Source organism: Pygoscelis adeliae, unplaced genomic scaffold (genome assembly GCF_000699105.1).
Source record: "Pygoscelis adeliae isolate BGI_AS28 unplaced genomic scaffold, ASM69910v1 Scaffold99, whole genome shotgun sequence".
In the NCBI taxonomy this organism is placed as follows: Eukaryota; Metazoa; Chordata; class Aves; order Sphenisciformes; family Spheniscidae; genus Pygoscelis; species Pygoscelis adeliae.
This window is the reverse complement of record NW_008825493.1, coordinates 70087-94622: the sequence shown is the minus strand read 5'-3', so window position 1 is coordinate 94622 and position 24536 is coordinate 70087. Positions and strand designations below refer to the sequence as shown.

The window sequence follows — 24536 nt, the reverse complement described above, 5'->3', positions numbered from 1 at the left end:
TCAGTGTGTCTTTGAGAAGGGGAACATTGAAACCTAAGTATCATGTTATCACATTAGGTGTTTTTTATCAGATAAAGTATGAAAGTGGCTGTCAGTGGGGGAGCTGCGATGAAAGAACATGCTATCTTCTTATCTAAAATTCAAGCAAAAACATAATGCTTTTGTCCATCAGACTTGGCCAGATAGCACCTCTCATTTGAGACTCCTTTTTGGAAATGCTGTGAGCAAGATGCTTCGGGAGGAGCTGCAGGCAGTGATGGGCATTCCTCCCTCCCGGGGGCAAGCTGGGGACTAGGGCAGTGAGGCACAAGGGTGCATGGCCCGGATGATGGAGCAAGGGCGCCGTGCATCTCCCATGGGGCCAGGGCGGTCTTTGCCTGCTCGCAGGAGGGAGATCCACACCAGAGGGGTGCCAGGGTCCGGTCTGGGCAGGCGGAGGTGACAGGGCAGCGCCCGGCCTGAGTCAGTGGCATCTCCCACTGCCCAGCCGTGGCCCTGCCCTGGTCTGCCCTGTGCACGGCTGAGTAATTTCCAGCAGCCTTTGGGAAGGCGAGGCGGGGGCGGGCATTTAGCAAATAGCTTCAGCTGGAAAATAAAAAGAGAAAAAAAAGAAGGGGAAATGTTATAAAAAGTTGACACGTGAAGTTTCAGCTTCTAAATGCAAGGCTTGCCTTTCTTTGTGTTCTGCCCTTGCGGTTTTGCTTTGAAATTATATTTGTGCTTCGAAAAACAAAAAAACCCACCAGGTAATTAGAATGCCCTTCTGCCTTCCCCCATGAAACATTTTGGTGCCAAACAGATGGCTGTTTTTCTTACTTTTTACTAAGAACAAACCCCAAATGTTTTCATTTCAAGTGTACCTGAAAATACACTGTTGCTGCTGAGGTTTTAGTCTAGCTTCATAAAATGAACCATCAATTACCCATGCAGACGCAGCCAGTGCTTTGAGCCTCTCGTGCACTTTCCAGGAGAGACTCGGCTGCCTGGAGAAGACCATGGGTCCCAGCAACATCCCGGCCAGGCGATGCAGCAGGAAGACGGCCAGTCCCAGGCTGGTGTGATGGAGCTTCAGACTGGATGGGAGGCTGAGTCCTGCAGGGGCCCATTGAGAGTGACTGAGGGGAGTAGGGGAGCAGAGAGGGGGACAAAAGAAAGATCTTGTCCTAACAGCATTGATGAACAACACACCACCAGCACCCCGGCACCCAGCAAACAGCACAAGGGGCCTGGACTCACCTACAGCCACATGCAAGACTTGATCAAATCTGACTTCCCAGCAGCTCTGCTTATCTGCAGCAGGTGTAGATGTGGATGTGTCTGCCTGCTGAAGAGCAGATGCTCAGCTAAGCCTCCCTTTGGAAGAGAGCTATAGCTGTCCAGATCCCTTTTAAGGGATTTCTTGGGCTGCTAGGGGGAAGGCAGGGGTTATCTCTATTCAAGTGTGCCACCTATTGATAACCCACACCACTGCACCCAGCCCACACCCTTCTCCCCTCAGCAGAGCCAGCGCAGGCAAGATGTGCGAGGAGCTCTTGTCAAATCAGCTGGTCCTATTGCCAAAAATAGACAAATCTCTGGGCTCAAAAGCCTTTTTATTTTCTCCAGCTCTATTTATAGACCTAAAAAAATCAATAAAATCTATAAATATGCAGAAAAACTTCCTTAAACAGGTGCATACCTCAGATCCTTAAGCTGGACAGAGAAGGGCAGCGCTGCTGCTGAAGGGCATGGGCAGGGTGGGTTGTCACTGATCAGGACGGCTATCAAAGCAGGCATCCCGAAAACCTTTCTGGATCTTAGGGTGTCTCCTACAATGTGCATGTAGTCTAAGGAACTGCATTGTACCTGAAGTCCAGGGAAGCACAGTGCCACCGGCTCTTACACTTCTTATTTTTACAGATTGATAAATATTTCTAATTCTATGGGCACTGCTTTTATCTTTTTTATGCTTTTTTTTGCTTCATTCATTTTCACAGAATTACTTTTTACTTGTATGTGATTTAAGTGACTCAGGTCCCTGATTTTTTTACCCAGCAGAAAGACAGCAGGATATGAACATGATAAAAAAGGACAGTTTGCCAGCTGCTAGGAATCAGAACGGCTCTATTAAAGTCAGAAAAAATGCTACCAATATACATCAGCTAAGAAGCCCCCGGTAACTGCCTCTTAATAGAGGAACCGCCCAAGGTTCCTCCAAAAGCTGCAGTTAGTTACTGTCACGATCCATCCCTACTATTTATAGATCTAATTTATCCCCTATAGTCAAGGCTCAGTTTTGTATCCTGGCCAATGTCTTCTACAGGCTGAGAAAAACCTTTATCAGCCAGACTTTACCTGCAGCAATAGGTAGTTATCTTTTGCTAGAACAAAGGACATTGGTGGGAGAAGAGACAACATGGTGGATGGAGAGCTGAACTGTTTGGTATCTCAATCATAGAAGAGAGCTTGAAAGTGAAGGATTTGCTGAGGCTCATCTACAAGTAGACAAGCTCTCCAGTCATCTTGGTTTTTCATTCTATGTCAGCTGGTCTTTAAAACCTCCTTTTGCAAACCTCACTTTGCTCACATCAACCACCTAGTGCTCTGCCGGCTTTATACACCACAGGCAGCAGCAGCTTGCAGTAGGGCTCAGCAGAAGTCGGGCTTTTCGGTGCTGTGGAAAATTCCAGAGGGAGAATTGCGTTTTGTTTCAGGAAAAGAAGTGGTAGTTTGTGACAGAAAGGAAGAAAACATAGAAATTGCTCTGAAATAATGCAGGTTTCAATTCTGACTGAGATGGGAGCCCACACTTAGAGCGGTGGCGTGCGCTTCCAGCAAGCTCTGGCATCCAGAGCTGAACAGGAGGCTTGGCAGTGTGGGGTCCTGACCCCCGTTAGGGCAGAGTTACGTAAGAACTGAAACGAAGCTCAGGAGCAGTTCATAAAGTCTGCTTGCTTCATTTCACACGGCTGTGACAGCACAGTGGTTTGGTTACATCTTCTGAGAAAGAGAGGCCACCAAAGAGCCCCAGGCCCAAATGCTTTGCATTGCACACGTCCTTCATGCTTGGCTACCTCACGACCAGCAAAGAAGCAGCCTCTGCAGGCACACTGGGTGGTTTTGCAAATGCACGCTCAGTCCCATGGGCACCGTGCAGCCTTCAAAGTGCCCACTGGAAGCCGGAGGTGAAGGTTTGCTCTTTGCACTGCAGTCAGCTTTGCTTCTGGAGAAGAGGTGCAGACAAGTACGGAGGTACCGCTGGTCACTTGGGGTGGTGGCTAAGCTACATAGCAAAATCCAAGAGCTTTGTGCTCCCCAGGGCTGGGGCTCCATGGGACTGCTCCTTTGCACAGGGAGGGGGTAGGTGGGATCGCATCCCAGCTTTGAAGAATGAAAATGTATTTATTAATCCTATGTCCTGCACAGATCCTTTGTGTCATCCATGGATAATTAGCCTGAATTCACTTCCACTTTATCATCCACAAATGTATTTAAAATCTGTTTTAAGTAAGGAACAATTTGAAAAGGGAAAGTGTACACGGACACTGCTTTCTAGATTATTTGGTCTTTATGCAAGCCTGGAGACTCGTGCTAACAGCTCCTAAATGCATTACTGCCTTCAGCATCTTGCCTGTTGGTTTTCTGCCCTTCAATTTGGGGGAAGGAGTTGGCCAGACTTCCCAGCCCACAAACCTGATTTACCTTGAGAGACACAACAGTGGCTGTTTAACATGGTTTGAGCATAATATCATTAAAGAAGAAGAATATGCCTCTGCCAGGTGAATTGAACAGGACAGACAACCTGAGTGACTGGAGCTACCTTGGAGTTGATGTAGTGCAACCTAGGAGCTAGGGAGCAGTTTCAGGGAAGAGTGTGCCAACCCTTGTTGCAGAAAGTATTGTCTGCCCCCGCTGTACTTACCGCAAGATCTCGCCAAAGGACAGATGGCCGGAGATGTTATGAAATGTCTCAGGAACTGGAATATTAAGATTTTGTCTCGGTTCACCCATGCTTCACACACAGAGCCCCCGATGTTGACTCCTGCTGTGGAATGTGGGTTACATCTGACTTTTTGCTTAAGAACAGCTTATCTGGGTGGACTTGCTGCTGCTGGCCACCTGCTTGCTCATACCTTGGCGCTGAAATATGTGCACGCAAACTGCACGGCATGGCAGATGGAAATGTGCAGATGTCTTCTGCAAAGTGCCATGGCTGCACCAGGGTAAAGCACTTTGAGCTGCATCTTATAACAGCAGTGAATCTTCAATATAACGAAATGAGCAAAATAGTAGAGAAAAGGATCTGGGAGTGTGAAAGCAAGCCAGATCTAGCAGGATCTTAAGAATTGCTGGGCTCAGTCTGAGCGTTTCAGCCAGCCGTATTTCAGCCCAAAACTTTGAAAGGAACAGCTGTGCTCACAGGGGCAGCCAAGGGAAAGGATTTCTTCTCTGAAAAGCCTATTGAGAGGAAAGCATGCACGCAGTCTGTCTGCTAGGAGGTGGGTCTCACCTGGCTGCACGGACCAAGCACAGTTCAGTGACACCTGAACTGTGATCACCGCAGGATCAGCTTGAGAATCCATGGCTTCCACAGTCATTCTTAAGAACTGGGGAAAAATATTTTGGGAGATGGGTTCCCCTCTTCAGACGAAGCTTTTGCAAATGCATCTTGCCCGTGCTGTGCCTCTGGCCTGCGAGCAGACATGCCACAACAGGAGGAAGTGCTGGGGTTTGGGGAAGTAGCAGCTAAAACAGCACAAGAGTGTTTTTGGTTGTGGTTGACTTTTTCTGGTGCAAATTATTAATTGCCTCATTGTTAACATAAACAGTGCTCAGAATGTAACTATGGGTGTTTTTTTTTTCATTAAATGTGATTTATTTTGCTTTAGCTCATCAGCGTATCCAATAGAGAGTTGGGAAACAGCATGTGTGCTCTGGAAATGTCCTTGCACAAGGAAATTCCTCCAGCTCTGTCTTTCTTCTGTAGAAAACTTTATTTTGACTATGAAAACCTTTACTTTCCCAAGTTTTGTTTTTCCAAGGTCTGACTGAGCCTTGTGCTCTTCCCCACCACCATTTGAGATGCCTTCACGTTAACAACCCGACTAAGTCTCCGGCCATTCCTCTCTCCCATTCTCCCTTGCGATCAGGTTGTTTTAAAAACTGTTATGCACCTGACCACCCAGCATTTCTCTCTTTTCTCTGACTCCGAATTTAACCTGGAGAACGCCTCTGGCCTTTGGTACTCTCCAGAAAGAGATGGCCACAGGGAGCAATGAGAATTTTTTGCTGCATACGATCTGCAAGACTCAAAGGAAATGAGAGGTCAGTGGTGGGCAGAGTGGTTTATCTTTTTTCTTCTTTTATTGTTTCATCTGGTTTTCTAGCATCACCCTCTTCACCGGCTGCATGGTGGAGTAGTGATTTTGGGGGCCCAATAACTCAGTAAGGGGTGGCAGCAGAGAGGGCAGCAGAGCAGCAGCGAGGCGTGCTCAGGCACCCCGTACCTCTGTGGCAGCGGTAGCACTTCAGGTCTGCAGCCTCAAGAGGTCTGTGCTGAAGGTTGCCTCATCCAAACCACTGTCAGACTGCAGAGCAGCTGCTGCCCTGAGAAGAAGCAGGGACAACACGGCAGCCAGCAAAGTTAACCTGGTGATAAGCAAACGTTGTGCCGTGACTTGCCTGACAGTGAGCCACCTTCTCCCTCCAGGCACAGGAGGCTGCTCGTATGTCAGGTCTTAGTCTTCACAAAAGCTGCAGTGTGTCCATTCAAGAAAGCAGGTAGCAATTTGGGCTAGCAGAAGAGGGACTGTTGTACAGCCAGTGGAGAGGGGGATACAGTGATGCTTCATTCATTGACCTGGCTGCAGCCCTTCATTCTTCAGTCCTGCTTCTCCTCCTGCAAGAAAAGGCTCCCCATTCTCTCTTGGCTGGGTGCTGCGCTGGGGGGAGCGTGCAGCAAGGGCTCCCAGCCTGGCCAGGGCCATCCGTTGGGAGTGGTGGAGGCACGCTGCAGCCACCCACCTGGGTCTGGGTGTCAGGGAGCCGCCCGGGATTGGGATAGGTGGTAGCCGAGGCCAGTGGGTACCAGTGGGGTGAATAAGGCAAACTCGTGCCCTGTGCTGTGTTACAAAGCATAAGGGATGTGATGAAGGGAAAGCAAAACAAAACTTGTTAGAAAGTGCTAAGGAGGCAACAATGACATACACAGTTATGTTGTTTGCTTCCTTACGCTACGCCCAGCCTTTCATTTTGTGTGAACGTGGCACAATGGGCATGTTTTTCTCTCTTTCTCTTCTTTCTCCCTTTGGCTAAAGCCTTACGAGTCTCCTGGACTTCAGCATCGGAATGACTTCACCAGTGAAAACGGCCCGATGCAAGTGAGCCCATTTCACAGTCATTACAAACAGAGACCGGCTGCACTGCCAGGGACGAGGACAGCCTCAGCGATGTTGTGCAGCTCTCTCTCCAGAAAAGGCACCTCCTTCTGCCTGCACCCGCCGCTGCTGAGGCTGCCCCTCTCCTTCCCTCCCCAAGCCACGTCCCAGGGCTGCAGGCGGGTGCGTTGCTCCGAGCCCAGCCTTGCGATAAGGCAGGACCCCCTTGTACCTGTTGGTCACACCAGTGGCTGCCAGCGTAGTTTCCCTCTGTTTCAGCATCATTTCTGCAGCAACAGGCCCAGCAGCAACACTGGAAATCCCACCCAAGATGTGGTACACAAATTCTTTAGACATATGGCTTATAATCTTCTTGAAAAAAAATACAAATTGGGTGTGTATATAAATACACCAGTAGCAATGGAATTCTGTAGAAAAATAGGACCCTGTTCTTCAGGTTGTCCCTGAGCCATAAAAATGAGTTCATGAACTCTATGTGGGGGCATGAATTTTGCTAAGCTTTAAAGGGAAGACATGCAATTATTTCTCCCAAAAGTGCAACGTGCTCCTTTGCCTTGATCATCGTCTTTATTTTGTGACTTTAAGAATTTGTGAGAGAATAGAGTCAGCTTCTTTACACACATTTTGCTTAACAGACTTCTTACACAGCCTTGAGATTGCTAATTAAATATATGGTGTAGTGTCTGGTGAGTGCTCTTAAGGACAGCCCCATCTTGCAGTATATTATCGGGAGGATAGGTGTACATCTACACATAGAGAGACAAGGCATGTGTGTGTATGTGTGGCAACATTTTATTGGCAGCAGAAACCTGCAGATATGTTCTGCTTTAGTAATAAAAATAAGAAGTGGATTTGCTTGGTATCAACTGCCAACAAACCCAGCTACTAAGAACCAAAGTGATGCTCTTTTCACAGCCGAGTAATGGAGCATTTATATTCTCTGTGGAGCAGATGGGGAAGTGATACATCATGTCACCGCTGCCTGGCTTGTGAGAAACGCGCTAGAGTTTGGTGCCTGTTAGGAGTGTTGCTATTAAGACAAATCAGAATGACATGTCAGACACAGAGATTGATGCAATCTCTTTGTAAAAAATACACTTAAAGTCTCGCTTGTCTACATTGTAGAAAAAAACTGACAATTTCCCTATTCAGAAAACCCCAGAAAGCTTCAGTTTGCTGTTTCCTCCCAGCCAGTTATTACCAGAAGGACTATTTCTTCTTACCCCCCAGGGCATTCACTTGCTTATCCTGTGCTTGCATGAACTACCAGGAAAACCATAGCCAAACTGCCCGGCTGCAAGCAGGGAGTGATGCCCTCCTTTGCACCATCCATCCAAACTAAGGGGCTGGATTGCTCCTTCCCCTTGTCCTTGGGGAGCATGGGGAATACCCAGAGCTGCAACCACGCTGGCTTGAAGCCTGTTGTGGGCAACCACAGGCTGGATGCCAACCACCTCCACTTCCACACAAAGCCTCTTTGGCCAAGGTCGCTCCTGCCCAAGTGCTCTGTTGGACGGCTGCTGCCCAGCTGCTGGCACCGCATCCTTTCCAACCATCCTTAGCGCCAAGAAAACCTACTGATCAAATAGGCGTGAGGTCATGGTTTCATCAACACGCACCATGGTCCTGCAGACCATATGCCCTCAACCCAGTGCCCCGGCAGGGTGGCAGGAGAGGGGCTGCTGCAGTGCCCCAGGAGGGACCTGCCAAACGCCAGCACGTCCTGTTGATAGTGGGTAACCTGCAGTGACATTTTCATTCCTTGCTCTCCCTTCTGTCCAGAGCTGTGGTTTGGGATGGAAGTAAAGGTAGCAGCCAGTTCAAAAGCAGAGTGCAAATGCCAGACTTTTTTTCCCCAAAAAAGCTCTGGAACAGAGGAAGCTACAGCGAAACTGTGATAAAGGGCCCAGAGGGTGTGTTTGCAGCTCTTAGGGAAGGAGAAGCTGGAGGAGAGGGAGAGAAGAGAACATCATAACCTCTTCCTCATTATAAAACCAGACTTGCTGCTAATTTTACCCCCATGGTGACTTTTGATGAGGGGGAGGGCTGCTGCTTCAGCAGTGCTGTGGCAGCACTTCTGAAAAATACCATTCTTTGCATGGCAAGCCCCACAAGCATTCTGTGTGTCTACGTAGATACCATAAGCTGATCCTGCCTTGATTGTAGTGGTTTTTAGTATGTAAACTTGAACTCATATATATCTTTCAGGAGTGGGGTCCAGACTTTTAATCTGAGATGTTTCTTCCCCCCTAGACTGGGGATATCACAGGGCTGATGGCCAGGGCTGGGAGGCAGGGCTCGGGGGAACAGGGGACCACCAAGGAGCTGGGCTGACTGCGTGTGTTGTACCTGCCTTTGTGAAATCCGTGGGACACAGGTGGAAGCAATGGTCCAGGTTTTGCTTTAAAAATAGGGTAAGAGTTTTCCTAAGGATCTGGGCTTCTTGGGCATCTCCAAAATTCAACTGGGCAAAGGAAGTCCTACTGACTTTTCACTTTACCCATGTCCTGAAAGAGTTTGTTACCATGTGCAAACCTCCTCCAAGGCAGACAAAAAGCTGTTTCACCCACCAGTGCAGATCGACTGTCCAGAGTGTGTTTGCACTTTGGGCCAAGTCTACATCCCGATCATAACTTCCAGGACTTTGCTGTCTATCTCCTATGTGTGACTTCAAGGGTGTGCTCCAAGACTGATACCAGTCATAGTTAAGATAGGAGAAATATTATTTAATGTGTTTTAACTTCCTTTAAATAAAAAAGGGTGCTCCATAAACCTGATTGATTGAAAACCAAAGATCCCTTCCTGCCAAAAAAGTCTCATTTGGGATTTTTTTTCCCCTCCCAAATTGATTCGACCTTTGCTGCCTGCGTAGCTAAAGAGTAAGCTGTCCTGCAAAGCCAGCTAACTATTTTTATTTATTTTTTCTGAGCTGGAGAACAAGCTGTGAAGCCCAGAGGCTCCAGCAGGAGTTTGAGTAAAGTGAGTCAAAAATGCTCCCGAGGTAGCTCCCGTCAGCGCATGCCTTATGGTAGGGGGGCTTCTTTGAGAGCCTCTCTACTATATTCCCCTTACATAATGAGACTGGACCTTTCCAGTTCAGATGAGCTTAACCTCAGTTTGTCTGAGTAAATGCCAGGAATCTTCTTCAAGTGTTGTCGCGGTTTAACCTCAGTTGGCAACTGAGCACCACACAGCCGCTCACTCACTCCCCCCCTCCCCAGTGGGCTGGGGGAGAGAATTGGAAGAGTAGAAGTGAGAAAACTTGTGGGTTGAGATAAAAACAGTTTAATAATTGAAATAAAATAATAATAATAATAATAATAATAATACTACTACTAATAATAATGATAAAAGAATATACAAAATAAGTAATGCCCCCGGCCAGCTTTCCCCAGTTTATATACTGAGCATGACGTCACATGGTATGGAATGTCCCTTTGGCCAGTTTGGGTCAGCTGTCCTGGCTGTGCCCCCTCCCAGCTTCTTGTGCGCCCCCAGCCTTCTCAGTCGGTAGAGCACGAGAAGCTGAAAAGTCCTTGACTAGTGTAAGCACTACTTAGCAACAACTAAAACATGGGTATGTTATCAACATTATTCTCCTCCTAAATCCAAAACACAGCACTGTACCAGCTACTAGGAAGGAAATTAACTCTATCCCTGCCAAAACCAGGACAAGGGAGCTGTCTCAGCTGCCTCTGCCTGGGGAGGAGGCTGGTGTAACACCTGGTGAGGGGTGATGTGGCTCCTCTGACCAGAAGTGAAATGAATGTTGAATGCCTTGCTGAGTGCTCCTCACAAGGGCAGGGATGACTTTAAACTGTAGGATGTGTCCTTCCTCTGTTCCTATTTGTCTTGACAACAGAAATTAAGGTAATTTCCATCTTTCAGCCAACTTCTGCTCTCACTTGTACCATTATGCATATATACTGAAAACAGTTGCATGATTTGTATTTCATGTGTGATGCTAACATGTTCTTAGTCTGTTGATTCAATCACATCAATTTTTCATCCCCTTTGCACGTCTTAGCTGAAAATCCATGCACAGCATTTCTTATTTCTAGAGTAGAAAAGGGGAAGATAAAGTACAGTAGAGCAAAAATACAGGTTTTGATCCCAGGAGTTTTACACTGAATCTGAAGCAAGAAGGAAAAGATCCAAGTGCCTCAGGTTCCCACAAGGTGCTCCTTACTATCACCAACCAGACGGAGGGCTTCCTGGCTGGTACAAACATCATATCAAAGCACATACTTAGTCCTGATCAGCCATCCAGGAGGTCTGATGCTTTGTAGGCTGGAGTCTCCATCTGTAATTACATGGAGCCTGCACCAGGTGGCACGGCACGGCATGCTGCATCATATAGATCGGTTATAATCAAGCATGCAGTGCAAAGCTACGTTTCCCCTGAGAATGATGAGCCACCTCTGAGGGCAGGTCAGCAGTGAGGTCCTCCATCGAGGTCTCGTCTACACTGGGAGCACAGCACAGAGGTACCACGTGCCAGGCAGCCTGCAGTCAGTGTGAACAATGGTGGTGCAACACCTGCAGCACCTGAACCCACAGCAAACAGGAGCAGCAGAGCTGGATCGCATGATTTCAGATTCCTCAGTGGACAGGAGGCAAGGAGGGAAGCTGAGGACACCATCCTGGGAAAGGTGCAATAGCTGACGGAGGAAGAGCAACAGCTGAGGTAAGTGGAGGCTAAATTGCCACCTCTCCAAGAGTGAGCGGGGGAGACGATGTGACCTGATGAGGACAAGGCACCTGGGAGTTGGTGGGTGCTTGAAAACTGAGGAGCTGAATGTGGTGGTGGATGCTGCAGTGCACCTTGGCCTCCCCCAGGCTCCCTGAATGCCAAGGTGTAGCTCCTGGCGGGTGGGCAATCCTGCCCTGGGACTTGCTGGCACTGGGCTGCCAGCATAGGAGGAGAGTGTAAGTAGCAAACACAGTGGTCGGCACTGTCATCTCATCCATGGAGAAACTTTACTCTTTGCAAAGAGGCTCCTCTGCTCCCTTAGGACAGCTGCTAGGGAGGAGTCATACTTCCAACCTGAGCTGAAACAGGACACGATGATGGTCAAGACCTCAGTCTAATCCATGTATTGCTTAAGTGTCATCTGTACTGTCAAGCAAAACCAGAGAGGATGACAGCCTCGGCAGGGACTTGTCCTGCATGCCTGAAGATGGCAGCATGGTACAGACTGAGGGCCACAAGCACAATTTCCAGTTAGGACTGTGCCTCTGGTGATAAACATGCCAGGGCCACTTGCTGTCACAATACTGAATCCCACACATTCCTTGCCTCCAAAACTGGGTGACCACATCCCAATGGATAGATCGTCCCTGGCCTGTGCTGCCTGTGCCAAGCTCTGGCTGACCTGAGCCACCTGCCCCTATAGATGGCATTAAATGCTGGCAGCCAGCAGCACTCCCTGGCATGCTTTCCCGGTGTAGACATAACCTTCCTGTCCTCCAAAGGCAGAGTGTCTTTTCCTGGCTGTAGCAAGCAAATCCTTCTTTCACTAATCCAAAAAGAAAAGTGTCACCAGCACAATTTTGGCTTGAGTGGTGGAGTTTCCTTCTTGTAACTGTACTTCCAAAGAGATCAGTGGCAGGTCTCTCAGTGGCATCACTCAAATCACGATCCAAACACAGTGCTGCAGGTAAGCATTCATCCAGGGTAGTGTTAATTTAGACTTTGAACCGTTGACTGGAGCCATTACTGATTTTTCTATACCTATTTTTTAGCTTAATTTCATAAAGACATGAGGCTACTGTGACCATGCTACCCTTGTACGTTCACCTGATTGTATGTCATCTTCCAAGTCCCAGTAATTTTTGACACTGTTTGGCCAGTTTCAACCATCCAGTTGGGATTAAATGCCTACCTGCAGACAGGCACACAGGCAGAGGGCAGCAGCCCCCAGAAAGGGGTGATGTGAGCTCTGTTCCTGTCACACCCCTGAGAATCAACAGGCCACAGAGATGCACCGAGCGCCCAGGGTGCGGATGCTTCCATCACAGCTTGGAGATTTTTAGATATCAACCAACCTCAAGATGAAAATATGTAAGAAACATGGCTTCTTCCATTCTTAGTGCTTATACTTGTTGACACTGGTACTGCTCAGCTTTTTAAGTTTCTGCAGTGCTGAACCTCGGTGACAAAGAATCGTATATATGGTAAAGTGTTTAGGAGTTTGATACCATTCCAGAAAACTTAAAAAACAGTAGCAGATTTGAAAGTCTTGGCACCTGGGATACTTACATTAAAAAACAATGCACCCTCAACCTTCATGTAGTAGAAGCTTAATATTAAAATTTGTCACCGACCATACTGGTTTAGAAATGTCTTAGTTTATGGTCTCTTAAGTATTTAAGATCTTGACGTTGCTTTGAGGGTAAAAGGGTAAATCTTTAGTATCTACCTGTTCATGCTCTGGTCATAAGAGGAAATGACTCCTTTCTCTCCCAAAACCAGGACCAATAAGATAGTTTCACTGCTTCTTTTCGTCTCTTAAAACAGAAGCCTCCGCAGTGGCAGTTTAGTTATTGCATTGATTTTCACCAAAATTTTGGTTTGATTGTTGCGGTTCTTTGAAGTAGCTGCTGGAGAACAGAGCGAGATTTGCACAGACAAATGGATGAAGAACATTTTCCACTTGACTCAGATGATAATTACTCATATGAATACTCTTTTAATGAAAGCAATGTCTGCGAAATGGGCGACTATTTTGTGTTTTACACCCATCTCACTACTGTCCTCTACACTCTGGCATTTTTGCTCAGCCTGCTAGGAAACACTCTGGTGTTATGGATCCTATTCAAATATGAAAATCTCACATCTTTAACGAACATCTTCATCATGAATCTCTGTGTCTCTGATTTAGTCTTCTCCTGCATGCTGCCTTTCTGGGCAGTGGACCAGTCCTTTGGGTGGATTTTTGGTGAGTTCCTTTGCAAAGCGGTGAATGCTGTTTTCTCCATTGGCTACTACAGCGGTGTTTTCTTTTTGACTCTCATGACTATCCTGCGGTACTTGTCCGTAGTGAACCCCCTCTCGACTTTGAGATCCCAGACTCAGTGCTGTGGTTTTCTGGTGAGCTTGGTTGTTTGGACTGGTAGCATATTAATTGTTGTTCCTGAGGTGATTCACACCACAGTGCAAGAAAACTTGGGAGGGGACAAGACCTGTGATTATGCTGACTGGAAATGGAAAAAGGTGGACATTTATCAGAGAAATGTACTTTTCCTGTTTTCCTTTGGGGTTATCGTATTCTGTTACTTCAAGATACTGCTAATCCTGCTCGGAGCAAGATCTCGCAGAAAGCACAGAACTGTGAAACTCATCCTTATTATTGTGGTGGCTTTTTTCCTGAGCTGGACACCTTACAACATCCTCAGCTTTCTGATTACTTTTCCACCACCTACCTGTCAGTATGAAAAAGACTCCAACCTTGCCTTTCACATCAGCCGTAAAATTGCTTTCTCCCACTGCTGCCTCAACCCTGTGCTCTATGTATTTGTTGGAGTCAAGTTCAAGAGGCATTTGTTACGTTTATGCAGTCAGTATTTGCCCTGTGGGAATGGTCAAGTCTCCAGCCCCAGGATCTGCTCTCAAGGTAAATTCCACTATGAAGATGAGTCCATCTACTGAAGCGAGACCTAACTATTAGCACTAATCCCAGATGAACTTTCAGATGTTAAAAGCCATGAATAATCTCTAATTTTTAGAGGCACTTCTCTGAGAAAGGCACACAAATTTACTCTTTGCAAACATGCTGTGTATGGAAAGTAATAAAAAAATGTATTTGCAGTGGGATGGAGAGCTGAGAATGCTGAGAAATTACTTCATTGGCCTGTAAGTCTTATCTTTATGATTTTTTGCACAGTGAGATGGATTTTCTCTCATTTATAGTTTCTTTTAGCTTCCCTTGGGAGCTAAAATATCCGGTTTTAACATAAATGGTGTTGCAGGTTGCTTTCTTGCCTGACTTAAAATAGTTGGATTGTATGTAGCAATGGACACATGTATTTCTGTAGCTTTTAATGCTTTACGGTGTTTATCAGTGCTGAACTCATTGGTTCTGTCTTTTTGAGGCTCTCAAGATTTACTGGCCTGACAATAGCTACAAGACCTCAGAATCTCTGAAATTCTCAGTACAAATTCTCTTTTACCTGTCAGTAGGTAAGTATTTATAAAACTAGCTTAGTGTAAAGGCAGTCCTTTGGGTCCGAAATGGAAAGTTTGGGAGAACCCTAGAAGGAACACAAGCTGGTAAGAAGATACTTCACTAGGATATTGGTTTTCCTTCTGTTAGTGCTCCTGCCCCAGGCACCTTTCAGTCTCTGAATATCACTTCAGGTGGTTGCAGTGAATCGGCAGTCCATCTCCTGAGCGGCACAGGTGCATATTTGCCTCTAAATGCTGTCTCCCTCCTTTTCTCCCTTTGCCATGGTACTGAGAATAATTAAACTTTCTGAAAAGGTTATAATGCAAGAAAAAATGGCTTTTTTAATAGCAGGATAGAAATAGCTTGCTTTATTTGTAAAAGGAATGTTTGGCCCTATTTTTTTTTTTTAGGAAGTCAGAGCAGCAGGTTTTAGCCTATATACTTGGATGCTTGCTGCTTCACAACTGTTTAAAAACTGCTTCACAGAGATGTTTAAATCTCTGCTTAAAATGTGATCATCAAAGCCAGCCATGTGCTTGTTTTTGACATGCTTCACATCTGTCTAAATACCAGATATGCTCGTATCTCTGAGGTGTGTGAGTATCTGGTCTAACCAGCTGCCTGGCCAAACACAAGTCTTTCATTTCATGCATGCATCTCATCTCCACAGGCAGGTGGGAAAGAAAGTTCAAACATTTGCATGAACCTAACCTTGAAAATGTTGCTGAGAGGGCTAGTTGCATTAAGTGCAGGAGTGTTTTTACATGACCGCTAAAACATGATTTCCTACCTAAAACCAAGCTGAGGGAATTCAATTCAACGGCATGCATTTTTGCAACAAAACCATTCACATTCTGATTACACCAGTCAAACCTTGTGGCTTTTTTTCCTCATGGAAACTGATATTCTTCATGATAGCTTGGTGGGTTTATTTTTTCCTCAGGCAGTGTAACATGTAGTGTGTACTCCAGTGTAGCTGAATGACAAAGCCTCTGGAAACCAGAATATTTCATTTCCTAGCATTTGTATAGAAAGCCAAGGTAGCTTTGCAGTGGCACCAAGCAATGGTTTGGCAATGGTTCTAAGCAACAATTTGGCTTTTTGGGCAGCCATCTTAAAATGTTTCTGTGTTGTTTCCGCACTATTTCATTTGATCTCTAAAGATCATCTGGAGCAGACAACAGATTCTTCTCAGCTGCTGTATAGTTTATAAAAAGCAGAAACTCAGGCATGCCCATAGCACAGTATCCTATTTCTGGTTGTATCCAGAAGCAAGAATACCTAGGGAAAAGCATAAGAATGGGGCAAACTTATATGACACATATCCAACTAGTCTTCCTAGGGCTTGCCCATAGTTTCTAGTTTGTGCTTCAGTTTAGCTGCCAGAAGAAAATGATCATGTCTTATCTCTTATGATCAGATGTGCCTTTCTGAACAAGTCAGTCCTGGTATCCCATTACTACAGCTATTGGCTAAACCTTAAAAAATTAAAAAGGTTACTCACTAATTCCACAGGGAACTCACTTGTGTTCAGACAAACCATGGAAAGGTGGAAGCTGTCATTTGTCTGGGTGTGGTGGAGACCAGCCTTTGGCTCTTGTCTCCTGATAAGAGACATTTGAAATGAATGTGGTTGCTTCTATACACTTCAAGAGACTTTGGACTGGGGACTCAATACCTTCAATTATGAAGAGACAACCTACTGAAGGACAAACGAGTCCAAATTCTTCTTCTTCTTCTGTTCTGGTAAGCCAGGACCACTTCACTGGCACCAGCAAAGCTCTGCAAGAGGAAATCGCTGTGACGATGAGTAAAAGACGGTCTTGTGCACCTACATCATTTCAACAAACTGTCATTCAACTCGTTGTCCTAGAGCTACACTACCCTGAAATCTTTACTGTCAATACATTTCACATTTATCTAAAAAAAGTCAAGAAGTATAACAGAAGCATGAGAGATTGAAATGATCCTGCTCTGCCCAGTTCTTAACAAGTTATTTAAATCTGTAGCTTGAGCATATTTTGTTACAGTATATCTAAGCGTGTAAAGGGAATGCTTAATATTACCCAACTGTACTGCTGCCTACCATAACCAAAGTAACTTAGCATGTGGAGATTTCCTCTCCTGATATAATGAAGTGGTACTAATAAACATTCAGAAATTAATGGAATACTACATTGTGACTATTGTTCTCCGCCTTTGATAACCACCTATTAAAGTTAAGGTATTTTCAACTGAAGAAGTAATTCTGAATTTTCATAGATCAATTTAGCTTGGAAGAGACTTTTGGAGGTCATCCACTCCTCCACCCTGCTCACAGCAGTGGTATCTTCCCAGTCAGACAAAGTTGCTCACGGCCTTGTCTGGTCAAACTCTGAAAATCTCCAAGAACAGGGACTGCATAACTCCTCTGGGTCCCTGTTCCAATGCTTAACAACTCTCATGATGGATTTTTTTCCTTCTACATGAACAAAATTTCTTTTGCTGCAACCTGGTGACGTTGCCTCTTCCTTGCCTTCTCTATGTCCTTGCATTACATAATGGAAAAGAGCCATCAGATCTCCCCTAAGCCTTGTTTTTCCTGGGGTTAAACAAACCCCAGCCAATCTAGTCTCCTCATATGTCATGTACTCCAACTCCCCAACCATCTTGATGGTCCTCCATTGGGCTCACTTCAGTCAGTCAATCTCTTTCTTGTATTGGGGGCCCCAAAACTGGATATGATACTGCAGATGTGACCACATGAATGTCGAGTAGAGGGGAATAAAGGTTCCCCTCAACCTGCTGGCAATGCAGGCCTGTACACAGTTAGTCTTCACTGCTGCAAGGGCACATGACTGAGTTGTGTTCAAGTTGTTGTCCACTCGAACCCCCAGATCTTTTCCAGCAAAGCTGACCTCTAGCCATGTGGCCCCCAGCCCATGCTCTTGCAGGGGGTTAGGCTATCCCAGGTGCAGGATTTTGCATTTACCATTGTTGAATGTCCAGGGCTCCTGTCAGCTCATTCCTCAAGCTTTCTGAAGTTTCTTTGCATGGCAGCCCTGCAACTCAGTGTATCAACTGCTCCCTCTCATTTGGTGTCATCCATGAACTTGCTGAAGGTACATCCTGTCCCATCATCCAGGTTGTTAATGAAGATGTTAAACAGTATCGTCAGTATTGTCCCTCAAAGCATGCCACTCATAACCAGCCACTCATTAAGACTCCAAACCATTGACCACTACCCTTTGAGCCTGATGGTCCAGTCAGTTTTTCATCCACTTTATAGTCCACCCATTCAGTCTATATCTCCCCAATCTGGCTACAAGGATGCTGTGGGGGGACTTTGTCAAAAGCCTTGCAGAAGTCAAGGTAAATGACATGCACAGCTTTCCCCTCATCCCCAGAGCCAGTCATCTCATTGTAGAAGACAGTCGAGTTGATCAGGCACTACTTTTTCTTGATAAATCTGTGCTGGCTGTTCCCAAACATTTTTGTCCTGCATCTGTCTGGTAATGGCTTCCAGGAGGATTTGCTCCACCATCTTCCAGGGCACAGGGGTGAGACAGACCAGCCTATAGTTCCCTGGATTGTCCTTCTTGCCTTTTTTGAAAATGGGCATGACCTTTGCCTTTTTCAAATCATCAGGGACCTCCCCTGATCACCATGGCCTTCAGAAGCAATAGATAGCACCTTGCAATGGTGTTGGGCAATGCCCTCAGCACGATCACATTCATCCTGCCCAGTCCCACAGACAACTCTATGTCCAATCTACTTAAGTAGTCCCAAAGCAATTCTCCTCTGCGATGGGTAGAACCCCTCTCTCCAAACTCTGCTACTAGGCACAGAGACCTGTAAGGCACTTGGAGCTATATGCATTGTCAAGAGGAAATATGTTGGTGTAGCTTCCATCTTTGATAATACACATATGTTATTAAATATCTATATTGCTAAAGCCACAGGATATGCCCAGTGCAGGTCTGAGGATGGGCAGCCTGTGCATCTCTTTCCTTCTGGGAACTCCAGATGCTTGGAAAATACAGGCTGCTCTGGGTAAAACAGAATGCTCAGGGGACCTTGAATCTTTAATTTCAATCAATCAATCAACTATTATGTGGTCTGAGCAAATGCAGAACTGAGAGAAAGAAGTTTGTGAAGTGAAAAAGGAGAAATTAATTGCTTTTGGAAACCACAATCTATTTGGGGGAGGGGAGCAGTGTCAGATTGAGTGGTCGCAGTATTACAACTGTTGTACAGTGCCAGGCATGCCTTTACACAGGATGGCAACTCTAACCCTAATTGCAAGTTACAGTTAAATGGACATGCTCTTGCTGCTTTAAGTCTGTATTAAGTTCCACCCAGTGGGAATGGGAGAACAACCAGCTTCTCCTGCAAGCACTTAGCTGGATCGGGCCCCTCTCCCTACCCGTCTTTTCAGCAGGTCAACACAAAACTGAGCATCACTGCCATAGCCTGTCAGAGCTCCCACCTTCTGTGCAGCTGTTCGAACCTGTATTAGTCAATGATCTGCCAGTAGGGAAAACCCTCACTGGTAAGGGATAAGGCAGGTAATCAAATTAATCCTTTCCACCACTAATGGAAACTGTCTTAAATAAAATAAGCAAACTTAAAATCCACACATGTAAGAAAGCATTCTGTTCCAACTAAAATCAATGATAATTTTGCTTCTCATCATAATGAGAGCAAAGTCGAACTCCAGATTCATAAACAGGTGCAGTGCATTGGACAAAGCACAGCATACAATACTTATTGCCAGAAGTGTTTTGATTGGGAATCAAGATACCTCCATCTATAACTCAACAGTTTGAAAACACCACCAGTGTTACTAAAATCATAAATAAAATTCTATTTTATCTTATCCTTACAGTTACTCAGCAGTTTGAAATGCTCTTACTCATCCAGTGTTTAAATAGGAAGGCCCTGTGTTAAATGGAGAGAAGTTTGACTGATATTTGCTGTACTGATCAGATGCCTACATGCTCTTCAGGAAGCAATACTAAAACAAGCACAAAATTTAGAAAGGAAAATAATGCGAGAATTAGCTGTCAGTCAAAATGAGAACAGACAGTAAGAAGTACCAGTGAAGATGATCTATGAAGACCAGTTGTATATCATCATAAAGGAGGAACAAACACAACAGTACTTCACTTACAGCATAGAGCTGTTCTTGAGATGAACTCACTCACTCCTGAGCATGCTGAATGTTGAAAGTGAGTTTCAAGTCCATTTATTGACATAAGGAATCCTATCCACATTTAAAATATGAAGAACGCTGAAGCCATCTCACAGCAATCACCCATGGGAAGGGACTGCCGCTAGCAGTCTTTCTCTGCATCTCACTCTCTTCATGTAAGAGTGTGACAGTGGTGAAAGATTAGAGAACCCAGTAAGGTTAGCCACACGGAAAACAATCTTGGGTTTGCAAACACAATGATTAGTCATTTCTTACTCTATTTGCAAACCTGGCATCTGGAATGGAATAACTATACAGGTTGGGGTGGGGCAGCTGCCTGGGAAGGAGCTCTGCAGAGAAGGATCTGGGCGTCTTGAACATAAGCCAGCAAGCACACTCACAGAAAAGGAAGCCAACCACATCCTGGGCTGTATTACCAAGAGTATAGCCGGCAGGTCCAGAGAAGTGATTGTTCCTCTGCATTTAGCACTTGTGAGGCTGCATCTGGAGTAGAGGTGTCCACTTTTGAGCTCCTCAGTACATGGAAGTCATGGACATACTGGAGGGAGTCCAGCAGAGGCCTTCAAGCCAGTCAGGGGTTGGAGAACATGATGGATGCGGAGAGGTTGAGGAAGCTGGATTCATATGGCCTTGGAAAGAGAAGGCTCAGGGAAGAGCAGACTGCATCTGCAACTGCCTGACTGGAGGATACAGAAAAGATGGAGCCAGACTCTTCTCGGAGGTGCACAGCAGTGGGACGAGAAGCAATGGACACAAGCTGGAACATAGGATATTCCAATTAGGCGTAACTATTTGTTTTTTTACAAGGGTAGTCAAATACTGGAACAGGGACTCAGAGAGGTGGTTCAAGAGTTGACTGGACCTTGAGCAACTTCATGTGATTAGACCTGCTTTGAGCAGGGGTTTGGAGTAGAGACCTCCAGACGTCCCTTCAAATCTAAACTACTCCATGATTTTTACAATTTGTTGCCGGAGCAACATTAAACCAAGTAAATGTTGCCAAAAGATTGTTTTAGAGCAGAATTCAGCCTGAATAACACAGTCCTCCAAGAGAACTGAACTCAAAACTGAAAAGTTAAGTTTTGATGTCCAAAGCCTTCACTGACCTGTGCAATGAACATGCCATGGAAGTGATCCCTAGTTGAAATTATGCCTGTTAAAAAAATGGCGTTACTTAAAAAGGTCTTGTTTTGCTTTTGTATGGAGGTATGGAAATGGCAAGGAATACAGTTCCTGGAAAGATTCATTCATGGAGACATAAACCAGAAATTCCTGCCATGTGTGGGACCAGTATGTTTTATTGCAAAGGTTCAATAGGTACCATTTGCAAGGGAGAATTTTGAAAGGAAGCCAGCCCCTTCTGGCAGATCATGGGCATTTTCAGATAGAAGTTTTAGGCTTGGTAAATGTTCAATATATACGTATCTTTGGTTTTATATCAGAAGAGCAGTGTAAGACTGAAGATCCTGGCTGGAGTGAAGCAAATAACCGAGAATGACAGAGAAAAGTGCAGGAAGTGGAGAACTCTGTCCATATTCAGGAACCGCTGAGATGCCAAATCAGAAATATTTTTTAGTTTGTTTCATTCCTCCAAACAATGCTGCTTTCTGAGGTCAAGTTCTGTTTCCTGAAGGCAATATCCTTCCAGCCATCTTAACCAACTCTTAATCTCCACAGCCTTAGCATGCTCTTTATCCATGTGCCACACATCTATATGTATATAAAAGACTCTGGTTCATTTAAACCGCACAGTCCAGAGTCTGTATCCTGGCTCTCCCATATCATTGCTGGTTCAGTTGAACCAGCACTGAATCAGCTCAAAATCTTGATACCTACTTTGTCCACACAGGAGTGAAATGCAGCCAGTTCTGAGCAGCAATAGCTCCTAACCCTGATGTGCTCAGGTGGAAGTCAGTCTCAGAAGCTGACCTGATATAAGCAGAATATTCTTCCAAGCCCCTCAGCCACCTTGCCTAAAATGCCAAATTTGCTTCTAGAGGTTTTCCAGAGCTTTGCTGGTTCTTTTTATGTTGCCTGCTTCCAGCTTTATACCTAATGACAATTATTTGTCCACCTATTCAGAACAGAATGCAAACAAATGCAAAAAGTGCTTCCAAAGCTTTCTCCCCGCAGCCACAGAAAGTCTCTGATGATGAACAGCAGCCTGTTGTTCAGTCTAGCTACAATGGTATGTTAATCCACTGAGGGTGACCAGGGAAACTGGGAGTTTGCTACTCTCAAAATACCTCAAGTGCCTAGTGGAAGCAAAACCCTCCCCAGTTATTACACAACATCAATCAACTCTTTAAAAAATTAAAAGAAAATATGTAGCACATGTTACAATAATGTCAGACAGATGGAAAGAACATATCCTATGGACACGTACTCAGATACCACTATGAAATATTCGCAGAATCCAATAGCCACAGAACACTTTTTTTTCCTGTTTTTTGGTAGCCCACTTAGTTAAGAGGGTTTAGTAAAGACCTGCTCTAGTCAATGAGGCACCAAAGTGTTGTCAGCATGAGATGATTGATGACAGTGTATAATTTTACTTCATGACGAGCTAGACAGTGTGAATGTAAATTGACTTGCCTGAATGGAGGAAACTCTTCCTACGCAAAAATAGAGCACATTTATGCATCACAATTAAAACTAAAGGATTCTATATTTATTTGCAAACTTTGTACAGAAATGGCTTCTAGTGCCACCAAAATGCAAAAAAAACCCCAACCCCAAACCAAGCCACATTCAAACTGTATTGTCAGAATCACTCTAGAAGAACTGCAGCTAGCATTACATTTAACTTATGATGTCAGAAGTTGATTTCAGCCCTTAAATATTTACCTTGGCCTACATTTTAGCCATATGGAACAGAACCTAAAGAATAGAGCATGATCCTTTAATGAACCTTAATACATGTTAAGTAGCAATTTAGTAGTTTTAGTTGATTGAGTTGGGTACCTCTATGGAATATATTTATGATTGCAAGGGTAACATTCCACCAACTAATGAAAAGATTTTTCCCAACAAAGGCTTTCCTTTTGCTGGGATGACTGATATTGCCTTTCCTGGGCTAGTAAAATTGACAATAATTCCCATCCAGCTTATCATAGTTTATGAAGAAGCCAGTCAATAAATTTTATCAGAATAAAAATAAAGAAAAGCAACACAAATGGAACAGATAATGCATTTTTTTTTCTAGGCAGCTTCCAAAAAGCAAAAATCTTGAACCTCTTTTGTTGCTAAGAAATGAAAACTACAGAAAATTCTAAGGAAGTGTTGGTCATCGACAGACCTAGTTGGAAACAGCATGTTTTTCTTTGAAGAAATTGATGTCTCTATAAACAGGCAATAATTCAATAATTAATGTAAATTACTAAATATTTCTGAAAGTAGCTTGTCACTACATAATTAAAAGGAGGAACAATCCATTCTACTTGAGTATTTTTGAGTGAGAAGTAAAACTGCACAAAGACTTTTTGAAAATATATAAACCCCCCTCTACTGCAGTGAAATTATCTGGGATTTGATTTATCATTATTTGCAACTGATGACCCTGAGGTTACTTTTGGAAGACACCCAGTTGTCTACAGATCAATGGAAAACAAACATTTGTTTTCAGCAGGTGCTCCTGGCCCTGTACTGCATGATGCAGCAAAGCATGCCAAGAGAAGTCAGCCTGAAGGCTGCTTCCGAACTGTGTAAGACATCCCATTGTTTTTCATGAGTCATGTGCCCACAACATGCTTAGCCCTATAACCTGCACTTCTGAGGACATTAAAATGCTTTTGAGCTATTCAAAGCCATACATTAGATGAAGATTATTCACCAAAACTTAAGGTCACTTAGTCATCCTTAAGTTGAGGATGAAAAAAATGAGGATGATGGAGACATGTTGGTGACTACATGCTACATGTATTTCCTCAGAGTCTTGAAAATATGATACTTTGATCTTATGGCTGCCTAAGCTGAAGTTTATGACACTAATATAGTCACAAGCATTGTGGCAGGAACTGATGACAAACCATTTGGTCACAAGTTTTATTTAAAATCATTTATTTATCAAGGCAATGTGGAAACAAGCAAAGGAACTTAGTTTTCAAGTACACTTCAAATACAAAACCAGCATCGCCCATTTCAGACACTGTGAAAGAAATGTTCTTTTGGAGTATCATACGCCTTATGGAAGGGTTAAAATCTGAAAAGGAAGAGTGGAAATAGCTTGCTTGTAGAAGGAGTCTGGTTCCAGCTGGGAGACGGTGTAGGAGTATTAGGAACCCCATGCCCTGCGCAACCCCCTGCACCCCGCCTTAGGAAGCGACCTCTTGTTCCAGTTTCACATCCGCTTTCTCCCAGTCTCTTACCGTACGTGGCCTTTATTAATCCCTACCTACGTCTGTCAGCTGTGGGAAGAGGATTTTCCTTTCGTCAACTGACACAGACAGAAAGGGGAAATCTGCCGTGTACTAGATTTATTGAGCCCGACTTTCGTATTCACTTCAGTTGTCCCTGCAAAGAGCTTGATGAACTGATGCATAAAACCAAAACCAAACAAAAACCCCATACCGAACTGTCCTAAAAGTGACAGTCGGTACTATATGAGAAAGTTAAACTTCTTGACAGGTGACCTTGCTTGAGGGTACCAGAAACACACACCCCTGAGAGGAAACCGCCCCAACCCTGCAGCTATAGGTAAAGCGGCGATTTTTCCCGCAAATCCATTTTTAAACTCTGTTTTCACTCCCCACCGGCTCCCCGCTCGGCCAGGCCCTCCCCGCCCCGCTGAGGGGACAG

General features: G+C 44.9%; 1 protein-coding gene across 1 annotated transcript; it reads left to right on the top strand.

The window, feature by feature from the left end:
* Nucleotides 1-13011: 13011 nt before the first annotated feature.
* Nucleotides 13012-14028, top strand: XCR1 (chemokine (C motif) receptor 1). Its single transcript, XM_009331233.1, has one exon. It carries the CDS (start codon nucleotides 13012-13014, stop codon nucleotides 14026-14028), a length of 1017 nt encoding a protein of 338 aa, XP_009329508.1.
* Nucleotides 14029-24536: the final 10508 nt, after the last annotated feature.